At 34.0% G+C, this 20,435-nt stretch overlaps 1 protein-coding gene across 4 annotated transcripts; it reads left to right on the top strand.

The window, feature by feature from the left end:
• The first annotated feature begins 76 nt into the window (after window positions 1-76).
• On the top strand, window positions 77-15,773 carry LOC106129216 (single-stranded DNA-binding protein 3). Of its 4 annotated transcripts, none has more exons than XM_013327709.2 (7): window positions 77-525; window positions 1,794-2,009; window positions 2,743-2,901; window positions 4,102-4,281; window positions 7,888-8,010; window positions 10,530-10,637; window positions 10,985-15,773. In XM_013327709.2, the coding sequence occupies exons 1-7, from the start codon at window positions 186-188 to the stop codon at window positions 11,116-11,118; spliced, it is 1,260 nt and encodes a 419-aa protein (XP_013183163.1). In that variant the 5' UTR covers window positions 77-185; the 3' UTR covers window positions 11,119-15,773. The 4 variants fall into 4 exon arrangements, with proteins under 4 accessions (XP_013183163.1, XP_013183164.1, XP_013183165.1 ...); XM_013327710.2 differs by having other exon boundaries at window positions 10,965-11,103; XM_013327711.2 differs by lacking the exon at window positions 7,888-8,010.
• The last annotated feature ends 4,662 nt before the right edge of the window (window positions 15,774-20,435 follow it).

Here is a 20,435-nt window from a genome sequence, read left to right on the forward strand (position 1 = left end):
TGTAATTGCCATATACAATGTTTTATGACAGTTCTCTACATTTATGAGAACAAACTAATTTGTCTATGCCACAGACGCCAAATGTCGCCATCGATCAATGACATTTTGTGGAGTTGAATTTATTGATATAAAGCGTTAATGTAAATAATAAACAATTTCATCATAAAAGTCGGCTTCCAGTCGATATGTATGCCAAGGGCAAAGGCTCTACGGTGCCTTCGGACGCTCAGGCTCGCGAAAAGTTGGCGCTATATGTGTACGAGTACCTGCTTCATGTCGGCGCAACGAAAGCGGCACAGACTTTTCTCTCAGAAATTCGATGGGAGAAGAACATAACGCTCGGAGAGCCACCTGGGTTCTTACACTCGTGGTGGTGCGTGTTTTGGGACCTATACTGCGCGGCTCCGGAGAGGCGGGACACGTGCGAACATTCGTCAGAAGCTAAGGCTTTCCATGATTATGGATTCGTCAACTCAGGATACAACGGAATCGGTCACAACGCCGGCCCGGCGCCGCCTAACGACGGTGAGTACCATAAATTCGTATTGCAACTTGAAAATTCGTGTATGTTTAACAAATTCATGTTTTTAGGCCACATTATGTCTTATCTCTTTGCTCAAACAAAAGTACTGTTAAAACTGTTACAAAAGCGTGTAAAATGCGGTCATAGTAACAATATTCAAGATAGTTTTCACTGCTTCTTATTTTAGCTAGGTTATAAAAACATTTTAAGAACTTGTATACTATGTCTATGCTCAGACAAATAGATATCTGTGATTTTGTATATTTAGGCCAAACAACAGTTATAAAATGCTTTTCTTTGATACAACTGCCATATTTAAAGAATCTATATTTTGAAAAAGGAACCATGTTGAATAGCCGTGCAGACATAAATTAGCAACTTTTTTTTAAAGAGTAGGTATAGGTTAAGATATTTCTCTTATCAACATCCCTGCATTCTTATTTGGTTATCCTCAATCATAAAAAACCCTCATGCATCAGTTAAGGTACTCTTGACCTGACCTGTTAAAAAGTTAACATACAGGTTAAAATCATAACCCTCCTTTTTGCTAAGTCGGTAGTCAGGTACAAACATACATACATACATATAATCACGTCTATATCCCTTGCGGGGTAGACAGAGCCAACAGTCCTGAGCGGACTGATAGGCCACGTTCAGCTATTTGGCTTTAAGATAGAATTGAGATTTGAATAGTGACAAGTTGCTAGCCTATCGCCTAAAAAAAAGAATCTCAAGTTTGTAAGCCTATCCCTTAGTCGCCTTTTACGACATCCATGGGAAAGAGATGGAGTGGTCCTATTCTTTTTTGTATTGGTGCCGGGAACCACACGGCACAGTCAGGTAACTAGCAAAAATAAAAAATCACAACTCGTGATTCTTCTTCTCCAGCCCTGCCCGTGTGAAAAATGACTGCTGTCCCGTTTCACATATCACATACATATATATAAAACACACCTGTCTGTCTGGAGAACGGCATAATACTTTTCATCTCGGCAAAAACTAGTTCACATAGGATTTTTAAAAAACCTGTATTCTTTTGTTGGTGGTGCAATTTTTTTATTTATTTAAACTTTATTGCACCTAAAATAATGTACAATACGTGGACTTAATGCTATATGGCCAATTATAACAACTTCGCGCGGTCTTATCTGTTGTTGGTGGTGTTAAATTAGCTTAGCCAAACCTGTACCTTGAAGATGGCGCTAAATTCGCGCGGGCGGAGCCGCGGGTACAAGCTAGTATATGAGTATAAATATAACAATCGTTTCAGGCATGGGTGGCGGCGGTATACCTCCAGGATTCTTCCCCAACTCACCGCTGCGACCCTCGCCGCCCGCGCCGCACCCAGGGTCCCAGCCGTCGCCGCACGGGCCCCAGCCGCAGCTGATGGGTGCTGGGCAGCCGTTCATAGGGCCCTGGTACTCCGGTGGCGGGCCAAGGGGCGCCGTTAGGATGGGGATGGGGAACGATTTTAATGGGCCTCCAGGTATGTGGAATATTTTGATTGAAAAGGAAGATATTTGACGGCCTCTGTAGCACAGCGGTAGTACGCTTGTCTGTGACATCTGAGGTCCCGGGTTTGAATCCCGGCCAGGGCATGATGAGAAAAGAACTTTTTCTGATTGGTCTGGGTCTTGAATGTTTTTCTTATATAAGTATTTATTATAAAATATAGTATTGTTGAGAAAGTATCTCCTAACACAAGTCTCGAACTTTCTTTGAGGCTAACTCAATCTGTGTAATTTGTCCTGTAATTAATGTTTACTACAACTTCAACTTTTTCTGATTGACCTGGGTCTTGGATCTTTATCTATATAAGTATCTATTAATTATAAAATGTAGTATTGTTGAGTGCCGTGTGGTTCCCGGCACCATTAGAAAAAGAACCATCTCTTTCCCGTGGATGTCGTAAAAGGCGACTAAGGGATAGGCTTATAAACTTGGGATTCTACTTTTAGGCGATGGGCTAGCAACCTGTCACTATTTGAATCTCAATTCTATCACTAAGCCAAACAGTTGAGCGTGGCCTATCAGTCTTTTCAAGACTGGTGGCTCTGTCTACCCCGTTAGGGATATAGACGTGATCATATGTATGTATGTATCATTGAGTTAGTATCTCGTAACAGAAGTTCCTTCGAGGCCAACTCAATCTGTGTAATTTGTCCCATATATATTTATTTATTTAATGTTTGAATGTATGATGTTCTGTTGTACTCCAGGTCAAGGCATGATGGGCAACTCGATGGAGCGCGGCGGGGCGGGCGGGCCGGCGCTGCTGGGAGCGGGGCCGCGCATGACGCCGCCGCGCCCCGGCTGCGGGCCGATGAGCCCCGGCGCGTACGCGCAGGGCATGCGCGGCCCTCCCCCCCAGGGACCAGGTATTTAGATGATATCATTCTATTGTGTCACCAGATGTGAGGTCTAATTGTATATGAATCCATAGAATAACTACATTTTATTAGGACTGGTTTTGCGATATTTATGAGGGCGTGGCGTTTAGCTATAGACACGAGGTCTGGCAAGCCTGAGGATAGCGAGCTACTTAATTTGGTGAGGGCCAGAGTAGATCAAAGGAGGTCTAAAAAGGAAGATCCAGGACGCGCGGTAACTTTTGTGGGGTCCCCGAGAATGGAAACCACGGCGGTACCATCATAATAGAAGGGTGAAGAGATAACGAACAGAAATGGGAGCTTCACTCGCGTGCCATAGTTAAGACTCACTAGTCTAAACAATCTTAACTTGGCAATCTTAACCATACTTGAGACTGTTTAAGCATCGCGCGTAGTCAAGATTCTTTAAAAAGGGGTGGTAGGTTATAAGAGTAACAACAATAAGTACTTACTGTAGCGATGCTAGGGCTGCTAGCTAGGATACGCCGCGCCCTATCTGTGGGGCCGTGAACCTCACGGAGCAGGTATGTTACAGCTTCATTTAATTTTTTTTTTCTAGAGAAAAGATCAGTGCCCATTGAAAATATTTCTGTCTCCAATTGTGCAAACATTATATTATTAGCGTGGTGTTTTTTTTTGTTGTTTCTCTAGCAACCAATGTTTCAGTTAGGTTTCTTTATCTCTCTGGCGCTTTTTCTTGCGACATCAATTTATAGTAAAAAAAAAGAAAAGGGTAATAAACTTGGGCTTCCTTTTTATTGCGATGGGCCAGCAATCTATCGCTATCTGTACCTCAATTCCATCACTAAGCCGTACAGCTGAATATGGCCTTCCGAGTGTAGTACTCACTGTACCACGTAGACGGCTCGGTTACATACAAACATTACGGACGTGCGCTCGCGCTCACCGCTCGCACTCAACTGTCATTCGTCCTCACTACCAGTGTGCACGAGACAAAAACAGACGATTACAGAACGCTAAACTCGAGTATTTTCGAGACTTACCCTGTGAAGACATGATATATATGTCTAATATACTCGCCTTTTACGACATCCATAGGATGAGATTGAGTGGTCCTATTGTTTTTTATTATTGGTGCCGAGAACTACACGGCACAAATATATATATAGATATAAAATATAAATATATATTCATATGTATGTATATTCATACAAGTTTTACAAACAGGTATGCCACCAATGGGAATGGGGCCGCGCGGCGCTTGGTCAGGGGGAGGAGGGGCCGGCTCCGCGCCCCTCAACTACAGCGGGGGCTCCCCGGGCGCGTACGGGGCCCCGCCGGGCTCCAACGGCCCCCCGGGTCCCTCTACGCCGATCATGCCCAGCCCACAGGACTCGTCGAATTCCGGTAAGTTTCAGTGATTCAGTTTCAGGTGGCGGAATTCGGTTTCGATACCAGCTTATTGGGTTTTGTTTTTTTTTTCTTAAGACAGGTTTTGTGAATCTAAAAGGTCGTTCGTAAATATCTTATGTAGGCAAATTAAGGTCATGAGGTCTTCAAAGGTTCTACTTTTAGATTCTGACCCGTTTAAAATGAAATTTACTTAAAAATATACCAACACGAAACAGTATTTAGAAATAGAAATTTAATATTTCAATTCATTTTGTAATTAATTGATTCGTTCGATCCAAAATAAATAGTATCTTTATGAATGAATTTATAGTCACGAATCTGTCTTAAGGAATCTATAAAAAATTGTACGGCGTGAATTTCCTGCAAAAAAAAAATTGCTTAAAAGAGGTCCTTAACCTAGCTAACAGCGAAGGTAACTTAAAAAACAATATCGCACTTTAAAACTCTTATTACAAAACACTTTTGGTCGTACAAAAGTGTTGTTCTATTAACAATATTTAGCAATTTCCAGGTTATAATAACATTTCTACACTAAACCAGGTATTTGACTGTGGCACTATCTTTTTGTAATTTGGTTTTTGAACGTCAAATCTGGTATCGGTACCGAAAATTGGTTTCGAATGATTGGTACGAAATATATGAGTTGTATTCACATGACTAAAGTGTTCAATTCACATCACTTAAAAAGGTGTTCTTAATTAAAAAATAATAGATAATTTTTTTTTTTAATAATTACTCTCAACGTAAAATCCTATTTTTCAAATTATTTTTTTTAACCTATATTTTGTGCCAATTATTATAAAAATCATAATAATTATGAACAAGTTTCAAAATTATTATAACAACTTACTCATTAAGACGTTCAGAATCCAGCACCCACGTTACACTTATTATTTTTTAAATTATTTCCTACTGATATATGCTATTGGAGACATTTACCCTTGAAACGATGTTTATAAAATTGAATTTAAGTCGTTATATAGACGTTCTTTTAATAAATCTGCTTTTTTTATTCACGGTTCATTATAATAAGTCTCTGAACGACTCTCGGTTTTCGCTAGTCGGGTTTTGTTGCCGTTACCGTGGGATTAATAAATAATTTCAGAAAGCACTCGTTAGACCACATATGGAGCCGTCAAACGTTCAAAATTTAAAATTTCCAGACCCGGTTTTGGCTGTGTTTTGTATGTCACTCATTGAAAGAAGAGTTTTATATATATTGCTAGCGTCGTAACTTTATAATAAGCGAATCATTGCCTCCTCTAGGTAGGACGTAAACGGGAGAAAATAAAAAGTGGGGTCTATATACGATAATTGACAAGATGTCTTACTTTCTTTGTCTTTCTAACTTCACTATCAGAATCGTTTATTCATATAATATGGTTTCAATAGGTTTTAACTATCTAGGTACAGTTTGTGTGCCTACAAGTATTCCTATCCAAGTGTTTTAATAATGTTTAAAAATGTCTTATTAATGTTTAGTTTTTGCGAAAGTAATGCAAAGTTTGTTTTTTACCTCTTCACACGCGTTATCTATTGAACCAATCTTATTGGCATTTTGCGTATACACATACATCCATACATATACAAATCACGCCTTTTTTCCGAAGGGATAGGCAGAGACCACATCTTTCCACTTGCCACGATCCCTGCACACTTCTTTCGCTTCATCCACATTCATAACTCTACTCTTGACCAGACCTTTTGCTAGAACGTATCTGATTTGATCAAGGTACGTTCGTCTAGGCCTTCCCACACCAACTGTAACACTCCCTTTGTATATTTGCTAAGTCAACCGGTTTTCATTCATCCTCTCGTCATGACCAAACCATCTAAGCATTCCATTTTCTATTCCTGCCACTATATCTTCTTTCACATCACAACATTCCTTTATCACGCTGTTTCTTATCCTGTCACTCAATTTTACATCTATCATACTCCTAAGCGCTCTGATACATAATTACGAATCTTTAGAAGGACATAAGTACTCTTTAAAACGTATAGCTACCGTGGTATTTGCGAAAAACCTGTATTCTTTTGTAGGTGGCGCTAAATTCGCCCAAGCTAAAACCTATTTTAAATAATAGTACCCGATTGACCGAGCTTTGCTCGGTCTACCAGAGATAGCGCTGATAGTTTCTTAAAACGCGGTTTTTAAAATGTTTATATATCTTGGGAACCGAGCTTTTCTCGAACCTAGGACATCGATACGATAAATCGATTCCTTGAGCCGAAAAGCCCCTAATCTGTAACTTTCATGAAAATCGTTGGAGCCGTTTCCAAGATCGTGATTATAATAATATATATACAAGAATTGCTCGTTTAAATATATTAGATATTAGGGCGCAAGGGTAAATATACCAGTTGTGTATATCGAAATTCTTACTTTCCGTTCTGCCAGCTTCATTCGCTTAACCTTGGTTATCACGCTTGGGGTCACTATGTACGCTTTTTGTCTTTTTATTTTTGTTTGTTAATAAAAATAAATCATTTTTGTTCATCTTTATGTTTGTAATTTTAGATCGTAAGTTGTTTTGAATAGAAACGCATTTAGAATCCAATTTTAAACTATATTTTTTTTTACGATCAAACTCATATATGAGGTTAGAAATGAGTAAATATATTTTATAGATAGATTCATATATTTTCCATTCAATTGGCAATTTCTCATATACTTTGGCGTTCTGTCAAATGGTTGATATATCGAGGAAAGTTAACATTTTTTTCGTTGTGTTTAAGGAAAATGTCTTAATGACCGAAATCTATTATAAAAAATATTTTCACGTTATTTTTGCGAACCTTTTTTATTTTATTTTTTAATAATTGAAATCAATTTTGCAATGTTTTTAAAATGTAGTTATTTTTTTCTTAAATTTAATGAGTAAATTTTGGTCAAATATTTTCGCATAATAAAATGAATTAGATAGGATTGTAAATATAATTTTTATTGTATAACTTTCGGAAAATTCATTGCAAAATAATTAAATGAAACAGTTTAATATTAAAATACATATTTATACCTTCATGCATATTTTTTATTGTTGTTAAAAAATGTGATTCTATTTGAAAATCTTAAACTTTTTATTGTATAGTAACCGTCCACTATCCATTAGAAATAAACTTAATCAAAAGAGCTTCTTAATTTTAATATATTTACTACATTAAACTAGAAACTATAATATAATATGCAGTTTTGCAATAATCCTGTGATGTAATATTTGAAAAAAATTATGTCGTAGGTATAAATCCCATTTTTATTAACGAAGATGTAAATATTTTTAAGCTCATTTGATTAATATATTAAAGTATAAGTATTCTATAATTGATTCACTAATTAAGTAGTGTATAGTGTATAATAGTGATATTATATTCTTGCCAATAAATGTTAGTCCGTTTTGAATATTTGTTTCACTTCCTAATTTATAAAGATAATGAAAAAAAATATTTTTAATTAAACTGGGCCGTTATAAAAAAGGTTTTAAAAGTAATGGTAGTAAAACCCAGTGCGAAATTCGGTGTCATGGTTGAAACCGAAACCGGATACCAAAAATTGGTATCGATATTTATCTGGTTCTGGTATGAAAAGAGCGAATGGTACAGGGGGAGACAACATGTACACCCTGATGAAACCGGTCGGGGCCGGAGCCCTAGGGGCGGAGTTCCCGCTGGCGAGCGAGCACGGGCCTTCGTCGCAACATCTACCGCAGCCACCCACCTCCGAAGGTTGGCAGCATTGCTAACTAAACATAGGCGACACCTAATGAAAATTTTGGAATGAAATTAGGAAAAAAAATATTTTATGAAAATACGTGATAGAATTTAATTTAAAAAATACATATTTCACTTAACATCCGTATTCATTTTGAATAAAAAAGTATGATGAAATGAACAAATTTTACAATAAAGTGACACTTATCGTTTAACATTTTTCAAACATCTACCCTACTATATCTGACAGACATATCAATCCACAGACCAAAATCTGTGTCCAGAGATCCAAATTTGGCGTGTAGATATTAAGTTCTGCAGGTTTAGTAAAATATTTTTTCGAACTAAAGCTAGATTTTTAGTTACAAAGAAAGGGATTTAACCGTGACTAACTCCAGTTCCCCTAGCATTGCCAGCGCGATGCTGTTTTTATAGCGCTATCCAGTTTCACATCAAAATAAACAGCGATTGTTTGTCGCGCGATAAAAAAGGCGTCGAGCGTGCCACCCTACTCGGGCGGGCGTCTAATAAGTACGTAAGTTAGTCAGGTAATACGTCTTAAAAAGTCTGCCTAAATTGGTAGCTTTTGTTTGTGTCATTTTGCAACAAATTGCCAAAAAAAATTAGTAATTATAAAATTACTGGTGACCATAATATTTAATGTATTTTCATCATGTTCTGAACTAATTCTCATTGAAGTTAAGTAAGGTAAAGGAAATGTGAGTAGGAAAAAAAAGAATAAAAACAAATTTACTACAAATAAAATTTGAGTCCTGAAATGATGACGGCGTTTTCTATTGTGCTTAAATAAAATATAAAATATATAGGTGCAACTAAGTCTGACTGACTCCAATATAGTAACTATTTAGTTTTCATAATATTTATTAGATTCATCATTACGTACACATCACTCTCGTAATATGGGGACATCGCGCTCAAGTATAGAAGAAACCAGGTTCAATATAAAAAGAGTTCAGTTTAGATGCTAAAATTTTCAAAAATTAAATAAAAAAAATAATGGAACCAATTCTTAGGTGTTGTCTATGATTAGTCAAACGAACACTAGATTTAATTACCTAAGTCTTAATATAAAAATATGAATATATGTCGATTAAAATTCGAACGTTTTGAAAACAAGCATATAATTGAAAATAATTAAACTGCTATTTAATATATTATGTTTGTGATTGAATGTATTGTTTTGTGACAAGATGAAAAATTTATTCATCTTTACAAAAAAAAAAATATCCACGTATATTCATTGATAGTTTTGTAAGCAATAATCTTAGAGATATATTATATATTCATTTTAGAAATAAACGCATAACATTTGAACGGATGAAGCAAACGGAACGTTGAAATTTATATATTTTTTAATTTAATAATCATTTTTGGGCTACAGTCAATGTGTAAAGTACTTATAAGAAAAAGAAGAGTGACTATTCCAAAGATAAACTTATATTTTTTTTAATTTCAATATTTTTTTACACTTTATATTTTATTGTATTTCATGAATGCCGCACAATGATGATGTTAAACTCGAAATTTTGCGTTATCGCTTAAAAAAATAATAGAGTAGTCGGTTAAGTTAAAATATAGCGTCAATTTTAAGAGTTACATAATTGTGGCTAATATTGAAATTTAATACGAAGATACCGTGATATGTTTATAAATTGAATCACATTCTATACATTTTGATGGCATTATTATATGTTTTTGTTTATCAAAATTTATAAGAATTATGATATAAAAACTTAATGCAGGCTAAGATGAAACCTAATATTGGATCTGGTAATTCCGTTTTTTTGACACACTGGTCGATATTAGCCAAATTCCGTACGCAAAGCCACGTGTATTAAAGCTTTGTTAAAAAATAAATTTATTAGTTATTCGCTGTCAAATCGTAGTTTAAATAATTGGCTTTACTTTAATACATCGATTATTATAACATACTAAAATCGCTTGTGTTAGACGATTTCTTTATTATGCGCGTAACATAAGCGGTTTAATCAAAATATTTATTTTATATTCTCGGCTTTGCAACCAAATTAACTAAATTATTTATAAAAAAGGCATCTTAGCTTCAGTGCAAGGTCGAATCACGGTGATGATCTCCTCAAATGATGTAGTGCTAAATTGAATTCAGATTCCTAATGCGCGCTGTTGTTTTCAAATTGGCAGTTTAACACGTAGCTTTGCATGTGAATTCTAGAGTTTTCATTTTTAGATTAGTGATTTATTAATATAGATTTAGTTTTTCAATTAGTCTAAAATATCATGATTTTTTAAATAAAGGATTTAAATGTTACTATATATAACATATCATACACATTATTATAAAAATGAAAGTGAGTTTGTGTGTTTGTCAGTCTTTCACGTAAAACCATTGAATCGATTAAATTTTGCATACATATTGCATGTAGCAATATTAATTTTTTGGAGATACTCAAATCGCGATATTTTAGACTTATATTTTAGATTAATAAATGATGTTTAGCGTCTTAGGCACTACAACCAATGTTTCCTTGGTCCAGGATTAGGAGGTGTGGATGGGATGAAGTCGTCCCCCGGGGGAGTGGGGGGAGGAGGGCCGGGCACGCCCCGGGAGGACTCTGGATCGGGCATGGGTGACTACAACTTAAGTGAGTATCAACGTTAACATTTTTTTGGAAGCACTTTATTATGTATGTTTGTAGATTTAATGCTGTGATAATAAAAAAATGTGAAAATATTATATAATAAGTAAATTTATTTACAATATACATATGTAAATAAAAGAAAATATGAGTTTCAACGTACCTAAACGTTGTAAGTGAAAAATAAAGAGTTTTCTTATTAGCTCTAATAAAAAAATATAAGTAATATTGTATTCTTGTGATGTCAAACTAATGAAAGCTAAGGTCTAAGTCATTTTAGACCGTATATACTTCAAGTTCGCCTTTGAGTATGGAAAAGCTAATTATAAACAGAAAATATTATATTTTAAAAGGTTTCGGTGGTCCGGGCAACGAGCAAAACGACCAAACGGAATCGGCGGCCATTTTGAAAATCAAAGAGAGTATGCAAGAGGAAGCGAAGCGATTCGAGAAGGATCCAGAACACGCGGATTATTTCATGCAGTGAATATAACAGTGCAGAAGTCGGCGCGCCAAAATGGAGTGAGCCGAAATGCGGGGTATTTTTCTTTTTTTTTTTTCTACAAGTTGCTAGTTTTCGATATAAAACTATTTTTGAAAAAAAAAATACATGGTAATGAATAATAAATCTCAATGAGTTTATTTTTATTTTTTTAATAAATTGGTATACAGTGGATGTGTAAGTATATTGAAGCTCTGTAGTATATAGCATGCGCGACCCCGTTATTATCGCGCGATAAAAATATCGCCGTTTCGTTTTTTTTATGTCGTGAAACGGTGCAGCGATGGGTTTTCGCGCGATGAAAACGGCGTCGCGCGTGCTACGCTACAGAGTTTCGATATGTTTACATTTCACCTTCACATCGTAGATATACCTGCACTGTTCTATTCAGCTCACTGTACGTATTTTATCATCTAACTTAAAAGCGAATTAAATCAACTTATAAAAGTTAGTTCAGTTCCATTATTTTTTCGTTTAAAGGATTAAAGATATATTTCAAGTACCCTTTTTATTGCGTTCGGTGAAAAAAAAAATATTTTTCTGATCTCAAAATTGGCGTGCTGGCTTCTCGACAAATCGATCTGAGTTTTTGTATCAGATAAAAAAAATGCATTAATTTATTGTGATCCGGTCTTAGTTTCGAATCTGTTCGTCTTGAATGTGAAATGTGTATTAAAATTAAAATTGTAACCGAAAAAAAACATATTTCGGACATTTTATTTAGTGATTTTAAATAATTACATACAATGATATCGTTGTTTAGATACAAATATTGATTTTATTGTCTTGATGACTAAAAAGGGGCTGATTGATGTGTACCAAATAATTAAAGTGGATCGAGTCGCTTCATGTAAAAACTTGACTCACCCAATCTAGTATCCATGGTAAGAGGCATACCCCGGGCTCCTCTCCAGAGTGATGAATATGCAACCGGGACTAAAGCCAAGAGGAAGAGAAATTAAAGTGGAATGTGATAGAAATATAAAAATCGGCTTTTTAGTAAAGGTGCGTACAGATTGTACAACATAACATGTTAAATTAAATAACGATGTTCAGTAACGTGGACACTAAATGTTTTAAAACATAATACACCTTAATAATTTAAGATTTTAACATATCGTTATATATAAATACGTTTCAATTCAAGACGAACGGAACAAAAGCAATTTTCTTTTTAGTGAAATAGTGAATTTAAGTGGCGTTCCGCTGTTTTTATTCAGATTTAGACATTCATAGATATCTTTTTATTGATATATCGAATAATTTTGTATTTGTATGTATCGGTTATAACATAGTAACTTTATATTTGAATATTTTACAATAACGACGTGTCAGAATAATTTTGAATGCAATGCAAGATTGGTTTTAGATTGTAGTCCCAAAGAATTATAACAAAATAATAATAAACTTTTATTATACGGACATCATATTGTTATGATACATATTTTGTGTTGCATGCAAAATCTGATTTATGTATAAGACGTACGTTTCAATACTTAATTTGGAGGGTTGTAATCGATAAATTGGTACTAAAACTTTTTTTTTAAAGTACGTATTTTACGTAAATTGTTTCATAATAGAACTGCGGTATAGAATTTTTTTTTTAATTAAAAAAATATTTACTCATCGATAAAGAATTCAGATTCATCGGGGTACCTACCATGAAATTCAAAGGTATAATTTTATAAGTCATATTTTTTTTTTGTAAAAACCGTTTAAGGTTATTTTGATTATACATCATCATTGTGCATAACTTATTAAATGATGTGTTTTACGAAACTATGATTTTGTAAACATTAAAAGTCTTCAAATTACATACATACATACATACATAAAATCACGCCTCTTTCCCGGAGGGGTAGGCAGAGACTACCTCTTTCCACTTGCCACGATCTCTGCATACTTCTTTCGCTTCGTCCACATTCATAACAAATTGTGACATGAAAACTACTTTTTACTACATCCAACTTACATTCACTCCAAATTAATTATGGGATGCGTTAAAACCCGCTAGGCGTTAATTATTTCACATTTCAAATCTTCCACGCGTTTAAATTAAATTATTTAGTTTATTATTTAAGTTCTAATGTTCCTAGAAATGTATTTTTATATCATTTAAGTACGCGATCAGTTCGTTTGGAATTTCAGCAGCTTTGAAATATTCGTGACACTAAATAGAACTCTGTTATTTGATCTTTGATGATTCTGTTTTTGAATTATAATCGCATCGTGTAGTTTTTATATGCAGTTCGTTTGGTCAAATAGTTTGCACGCGGTGGTCGCTAGGGCTTCGGTGACTTCTAATATTTGTGCAGCAGTATGATAAAATTTGTTATGCGGCGCGCGTAAGTTGTATATATTGATTGCTTTTTAAGTACGAAAATAAATTTAAAAAAAAACCGACTATTATACTATTAAATGTTTTGTTATGGATAATGATATTGAAAGTTTTGTGATACATAAATATTATTATCATTTTCAAATTAAATTGCCAGAATAGCTTGTAGTACTGCGAGCTTTTTGAACAGACAAACTGTTGATATAACTCGTTTTATTTTTCACGTAAACTATTTGCAAGAATGTATTTTAAATTTAATTATAATCAGGTTTAAACAAAAATGTTTATAAACAGATTAAGACTGTTTCTATACAATTAACTTTAAAATACATGTTTGCACAAAAAGTCTTAATAAAGTATTCGGTATCAATATTTTTATACTTAAAAAAAAAACACACTAGAATATCGTCAAAATCACAATGATTTTAAATATTTCAATGATTGTTGAAATAATTATGATCTGGTTTAATTTTATTTTTTATTTTCCTATAAAAAATTGAGAATTCTTAGCAGATGGCTATATCATCATAATTGAGATGAATTGATAATATTATGTTCTTATTACTTGGTAAAAATATGTCGACTCTTGAGAGTTTACGCTTTAGTTTTGTGGAATAAAAAAATATATAAATTAAAAAAAGAAGTTATAAAAATAAATGAACAAAATAATAACTGATTTTAAATTATCACGTTGCATTATACTGTTTATAAATAATACAGGTATTAAACGCGCACTTAACGTACCTTTATTTTATCTCGGACGTTTCGAATCGTGTTACAATGATCCGTGGTCATCGTAGTGTTTAATACCTGTATTATTTATAAATAACTTAATTTATAAATAATACAGGTATTCACTTAATATTATTTTTGAAATAAATAATATTAAGTGAATAATTTCAGTTTTGTTACCTTACATTATTTATTTCTATTAGTATCTTATTTATACAAATGAATACTTTAAACATCTTGTAATTTGTAAATAAGTAAATTCTGCTGTATATTTTAAAATATTAAAAGAAAAGCTGTTATGAATTCTGTAATTTATTATTTTTATTACACAAAGCGAAGCGTAAATCTTAAAAAAATATCATGTACGGTGACATTTCTTTTTCGGGACAGGACAGCATTTTTATATAATGAAAAAGAAAACAAATTTATATAAAAATTCCTCGTCACTCGAAATAAGCATTTATTCATGTTAAATAATAAATTTTACTGATATAATTCTTTTTGTAGACAATTCGGACTTGCAGACGTGCAGTAATGCAAATGCAATACCAGATTTTGATACCAAAAACCGATACCAATTTTTGATACCAAAAAAAAATCGAGACCAGTTTTTTTTTCTAACTCGTACTGCACTACTGTAAGTCGCGAAGGGAATTTTTTAAATGCAATTTTATACCATGATGTAGTAGTGATGTGTCTATATTTTTCATCCTTAAGTTTTTCTAGAATAGGAGGATAATTTTTATTTGGGTGTACGGAAATTTGTATAAATTAGATTATTTCATAGATTTGGATAGGTAGAATTAAGTTGTGGGGCTCGTGTCCCGTCCATAGTTTTTTCGCAAATTTGGGTTCTTTTAGTGGTAAAAATTTTATATTAATAATGTAAGGTGGACACTTATTCATACAAATAATTGTGTAATGATTTTTAAATAAAAAAAAAATTGGTATCTTTTTAGTGCCAGTTATATTTATCATCTTGTTGATGCTTTATTTTTGTGGTATTTTCTTTTTATTTATATAATTTGACAATATATTTTTGTGGTATTATTTGGATACCAATTTTTTCTTAGCATCTGTTTTTTCGGTATTTAAAATACAATTTTTTTGTGTATTTTGTTTATAGTTTTATTTCTTTTGGAATATTGAAAGCGTGAATCTCGAATCAGATTACATTTTTGTTTATGGAAAAAAAACAGATTTGATATGTAAATATAGATTTGGACCATCGACTAGTTTTTTTTTTATAAACTTTGTCGATGCATTTGTATAACAAGTTTTAGCTAAATCTACACTAATTGGACCCAAAAATTGTAAAATACGTTGAAAAGGAATTAGTTTTAAGCGGATATAGTGTAACTGATTAAAAAAAAATAGACTAAACAATGCAAGAAGATCGCAAGTTTTTTAAAAGTAAAAAAAAAAATAATTAATTTAATTTTTAAATTAAAAATTTTTCTTGTAGCGTGAGGTTGTATGTTTTAAGGTATATTATTATTATTTTCCTTAATTTTGTGAGTTAGGTAAATGAATTATTATTTTTTCTTATCGATGTAATGTTTATATAATTACATAAATAGTTATTATATATTAAATTGGTTGTTTTATTGGAAGCTATCTGTACGTTAAGATCCTTCTGCGAGAATGTACTACTTAAACGAATTTACCGAGTTGAATCATCCAGTTTCTTACGGGGTAGACAGAGTCGTTTTTAGTTTCAAAGCTTATGGATTTAGCGAGTGACAGGCTGCTAGACTATCGCCAAAATGTCGACAAAAGAAAGCGCCGTCGTCAAAGTCAAAGCGTATAAATGTAATTTATCACTAGATGGAGTGATACCCATACATCATCGCTTAAAAAGAGTGAAATATTTTTATTTCTATTCCGTATAAATCAATTAATCATAACAATGCCGTGTACGAATAGAGAAAAGAATAGGACTACTCCATTTCTTTCCCATGGATGTCGTAAAAGGAGAGTAAGGAATAAGCTTATAAACTTTGGATTCTTTTAGGTAATGGGCTAGCAACCTGTCACTATTATAATGTCAATCCTATCATCAAGCCAAAATGCTGAAAGTGGCCTATCAGTCTTCAAGACGATGAAGACGTGAGTATATGTAGGTATGTATATTGGATAATTGTGAAATTGACGTTACTGAAGCAAATGCTGCAGTGCAGTTTGTTACCGCCTTTTCTGCATTGACGCTTTGGAAGCGGCAGTAAACTTAGTTTTCAAGTTATTTATTAGACGTCAACCAATGTTGTGAAACCAAAAGACATGACAATTATTTAGTGATGTTGAAATGTCTCATAATAATGAATAACAGAATAATAAGAGAAGGGCATAGGGTACCTTTCATCCCGGTAAGAACTATAGTTCCCGTGGGGTTTGCGAAAAACCTGTATTTCTTTATAGGGGGTTCTAAATTCGTCGCATTTCGTAGTTGGCGTTGAACATACATACATACATATGGTCACGTCTATATCCCTTGCGGGGTAGACAGAGCCAACAATCCTAAAAAAGACCGAATGGCCACGCTCAGCTATTTGGCTTAATGATAGAATTGTGATTCAAATAGTGACAGGTTGCTAGCCCATCCCCTTAAAAAAATCCCAAGTTTGTAAGCCTATCCCTCAGTCGCCTTTTACGACATCCATGGGTAAGAGATGTTGTGGCCCTTTTATTTTTTGTATTGGTGCCGGGAACCACACGGCATGGCGTTCAAATCGTTGCTTTTTGTAGGCGATGCTAATTTCGTCGCTAGATGGCGTTAAATTCAATTTTTTCGCTTTTTGTAAATGGCGCTAAATTCACCAGTACAAAATAATTGTCGTACATGCTACAATTCAGACGTGGGTGACGCCGCGGGCTGGAGCTAACTATATATATATATATATACTAGCGGACCCGACAGACTTCGGTCTGTCAAAAAGATTTGTAATATGACAGTTTTTTGTTCATATCTATTAGACCTACATTGCTTAGACAACAGTGAACTTTATATATTAGCAATAAAGCTCAAATTCACTGTACATATTAGTTAGAAAACGTTTGTATGGGATAAAGAAAAGGACTGTATTTAAGGCTTTTCAGGCAATTATTTGGTATTTTTTCACCGTAAAAACCATCCTTGAGCTTCGACGAATATTAAAAAGAAAGGATTGGCCAAATTGGTCCGGGCGTTCTTGAGTTATGCGCTTACCAACACATTTAGCGATTCATTTTTTTATTATAGACTAGAGGCCGCCCGCGACTTCGTCCGCATGGAAACCCTATCAATCCCGCGGGAACTCTGGGATAAAAAGTAGCCTACGTGTTATTCTGGGTCTTCAGCTACCTACATACCAAATTTCATGGTAATCGGTTCAGTAGTTTTTGCGTGAAAGAGTAACAAACATCCATACAAACTTTCGCCTTTATAATAGTACTAGAGGCCGCCCGCGACTTCGTCCGCATGGAAACCCTATCAATCCCGCGGGAACTCTGGGATAAAAAGTAGCATATGTGTTATTCTGGGTCTTCAGCTACCTACATACCAAATTTCATGGTAATCGGTTCAGTAGTTTTTGCGTGAAAGAGTAACAAACATCCAAACAAACTTTCGCCTTTATAATAGTAGTAGGATTATATATTATATATATTATAGATAGATTATAGATTATAGATAAGTAGATATACATATATATTTCTTGTCTCAACATCGCGTGCACGTTTCACGTGACAATTTTCCCACGGATATGGTTTAACGATGCAGCAAGTAAGTATAAACAAACAGACTTCAGTTTCAATATTTTATTAGTACATTCGCGGTCATCCTACTTCCTACTACTATTATAAAGGCGAAAGTTTGTATGGATGTATGGATGTTTGTTACTCTTTCACGCAAAAACTACTGAACCGATTACCATGAAATTTGGTATGTAGGTAGCTGAAGACCCAGAATAACACATAGGCTACTTTTTATCCCAGAGTTCCCGCGGGATTGATAGGGTTTCCATGCAGACGAAGTCGCGGGCGGCCTCTAGTATTTCATACGAATATGTAACTAGGGTATCTATAATAGGTACCTACATATCTACATATAATAACGTCATTATGTACCAATGACTTATCAAAGTTATTCTCATTAGTTTGAATACTAACCGATGCTCTTACGGTGAGGGAAAATATCGTGAGGAAACCTGCACATTCAGGGAACTGGATGTGTAACCATGGATCCAATACGGGTTAGTTTCCCCTGCAAAGGTTGCGGAGGTCAGACGGGAGTCGCTTCGTGTAAAAACCTGACTCACACAATCCAGGGTCCATGGTCAAAGGCATACACCGGGCTCCTCTCCAGAGTGGTGAGGATGCAACCGGGACTGAAGCCAGGAGGAAGAAGAATAACGTCATTATCACTAACGGGTTAAACAGCCAAAACTCTAAAAGAGTAGAAGTTGCAGTTGACGTTATAGAAGAAAATGCTGCAGTGCAGTTTGTTACCGCTTCTTCGGCACTGACGCTTTGAAAGCGGCAGTAAACATAGTTTTAAGTAATTAATTTGATGTCAACCAATGTTGTGAAACCAAAAGATATGATGATTATTAAGTGATATTTGAAATGCCCATAATAATAAATAAAAAAATTATGAATTTGAATTTGAAGACCACGTTCAGCTGTATGGCTTAAAGATCGAAGAGTTTGACCTGTACATACATACATATAATCACGCCTATATACCTTGCGGGGTAGACAGAGCCAACAGTCTTAAAAAGACTGATAAGCCACGTTCAGCTGTTTGGCTTAATGATACTCGCAGAATTGTGATTCAAATAGTGATAGGTTGCTAGCCTGTCGCCTAAAAGAAGAATCCCAAGATTATAAACCTATCCCTTAGTCGTCTTTTACGACATCCATGAGGCCCTATTCTTTTTTCTAATGGTGCCGGGAACCACACGGCACCATTGGAAATTAATATGTAGCTAGAAAAATAAATACTGAATCAATTCTTATAAAACTTTAGCACTCGCATGTGCGGTGTGTAAACCTTAAAATCTCTACCCTTTAAGGCGGTTCTGAATAATTTAAGGCCCGCCCGTCGTTAGTCAATCGGTTATAGTTATAGACCATATTGTTATGACTTGTAGGCTCATCGTACATAGGTACATAGACTATTGTAGGTATTTATTTATTAATGGGAAATGTGATGGACTATCTCTGGAAAGACTTGAACAAATTGCATGAGAAAAGAGGCAAACTTCTATCTTAATGTTTTCATGCAAAAAAATTCTGAACGGATTTTTATTAAACATACATATGTAGTTAAAAATATTTACGTCTTTATCTCTTGCCGGGTAGACAGAGCCAACAATCTCGAAAATACTGATAGGCCACGTTCATCTGTTTGGCTTATTGATAGAATTGAGATTCTAATAGTGACAGGTTGCTAGCCTAAAAGAAGAATCTGAAGCCTGTTCCTTAGTCGCCTTTTACATCCATGAGAAAGAAATGTAGCGGTCCCACGGACTTTCATGAAATTTTCAGTAATATAGTTCAGATATTGAAATGACATGATAAATTAAAATTGATATTTAAGGCGGACGAAGTCGCGGACGACAGCTAGTTAGAAAGCAGAGATAGATATCAGTGAACGGTGTGCCTTATAACTAAACCAATTTAATCAAATTTAAAACGTACCATTGCGTCTCATTCTTTCAAAAAGAACACACGATTCTAAATTAAAAAAGAAAAAGAAAACTACAATACAAACGCTATTGAAATTATATTTTCCGTCAATATTATAATACTTAATTTTACATTTTTTCATTATTTTTTCATTTTTTGTTTTAAACTACATATTATCTGAATATGAAGATCTGTTAAATAAGTTTAAATCCTTGTTTGAGTCATTCATTATGCAAATAAAAATTTGAATTTTTGACATATGTTGGAAAAATTGAGAATCATTTTTTATATTTTCTTAACTCTTTTCATTCCATATTTATTACAAGAATATATATCGGCCATTTTGATTAATAAAATTAAACGGTGCAATTGTAAATTCTGTGGCGATTAACTTTTGTTTTTGGGGCTAAAGTATCTAGAATTATACAGCCAAGTAAAAAAAAAAATAATATTTTGTTGAGTTTGCGAAAAATATTTGTTATTTAGGTATATAAAATTAAAAATAATTTAAACATTGACTAAAAAACAAAATGGAAATTATTTATTTATTTATTTTTATCCTCTT

This window comes from Amyelois transitella, chromosome 31 (assembly GCF_032362555.1).
Source record: "Amyelois transitella isolate CPQ chromosome 31, ilAmyTran1.1, whole genome shotgun sequence".
Taxonomy (NCBI): domain Eukaryota; kingdom Metazoa; phylum Arthropoda; class Insecta; order Lepidoptera; family Pyralidae; genus Amyelois; species Amyelois transitella.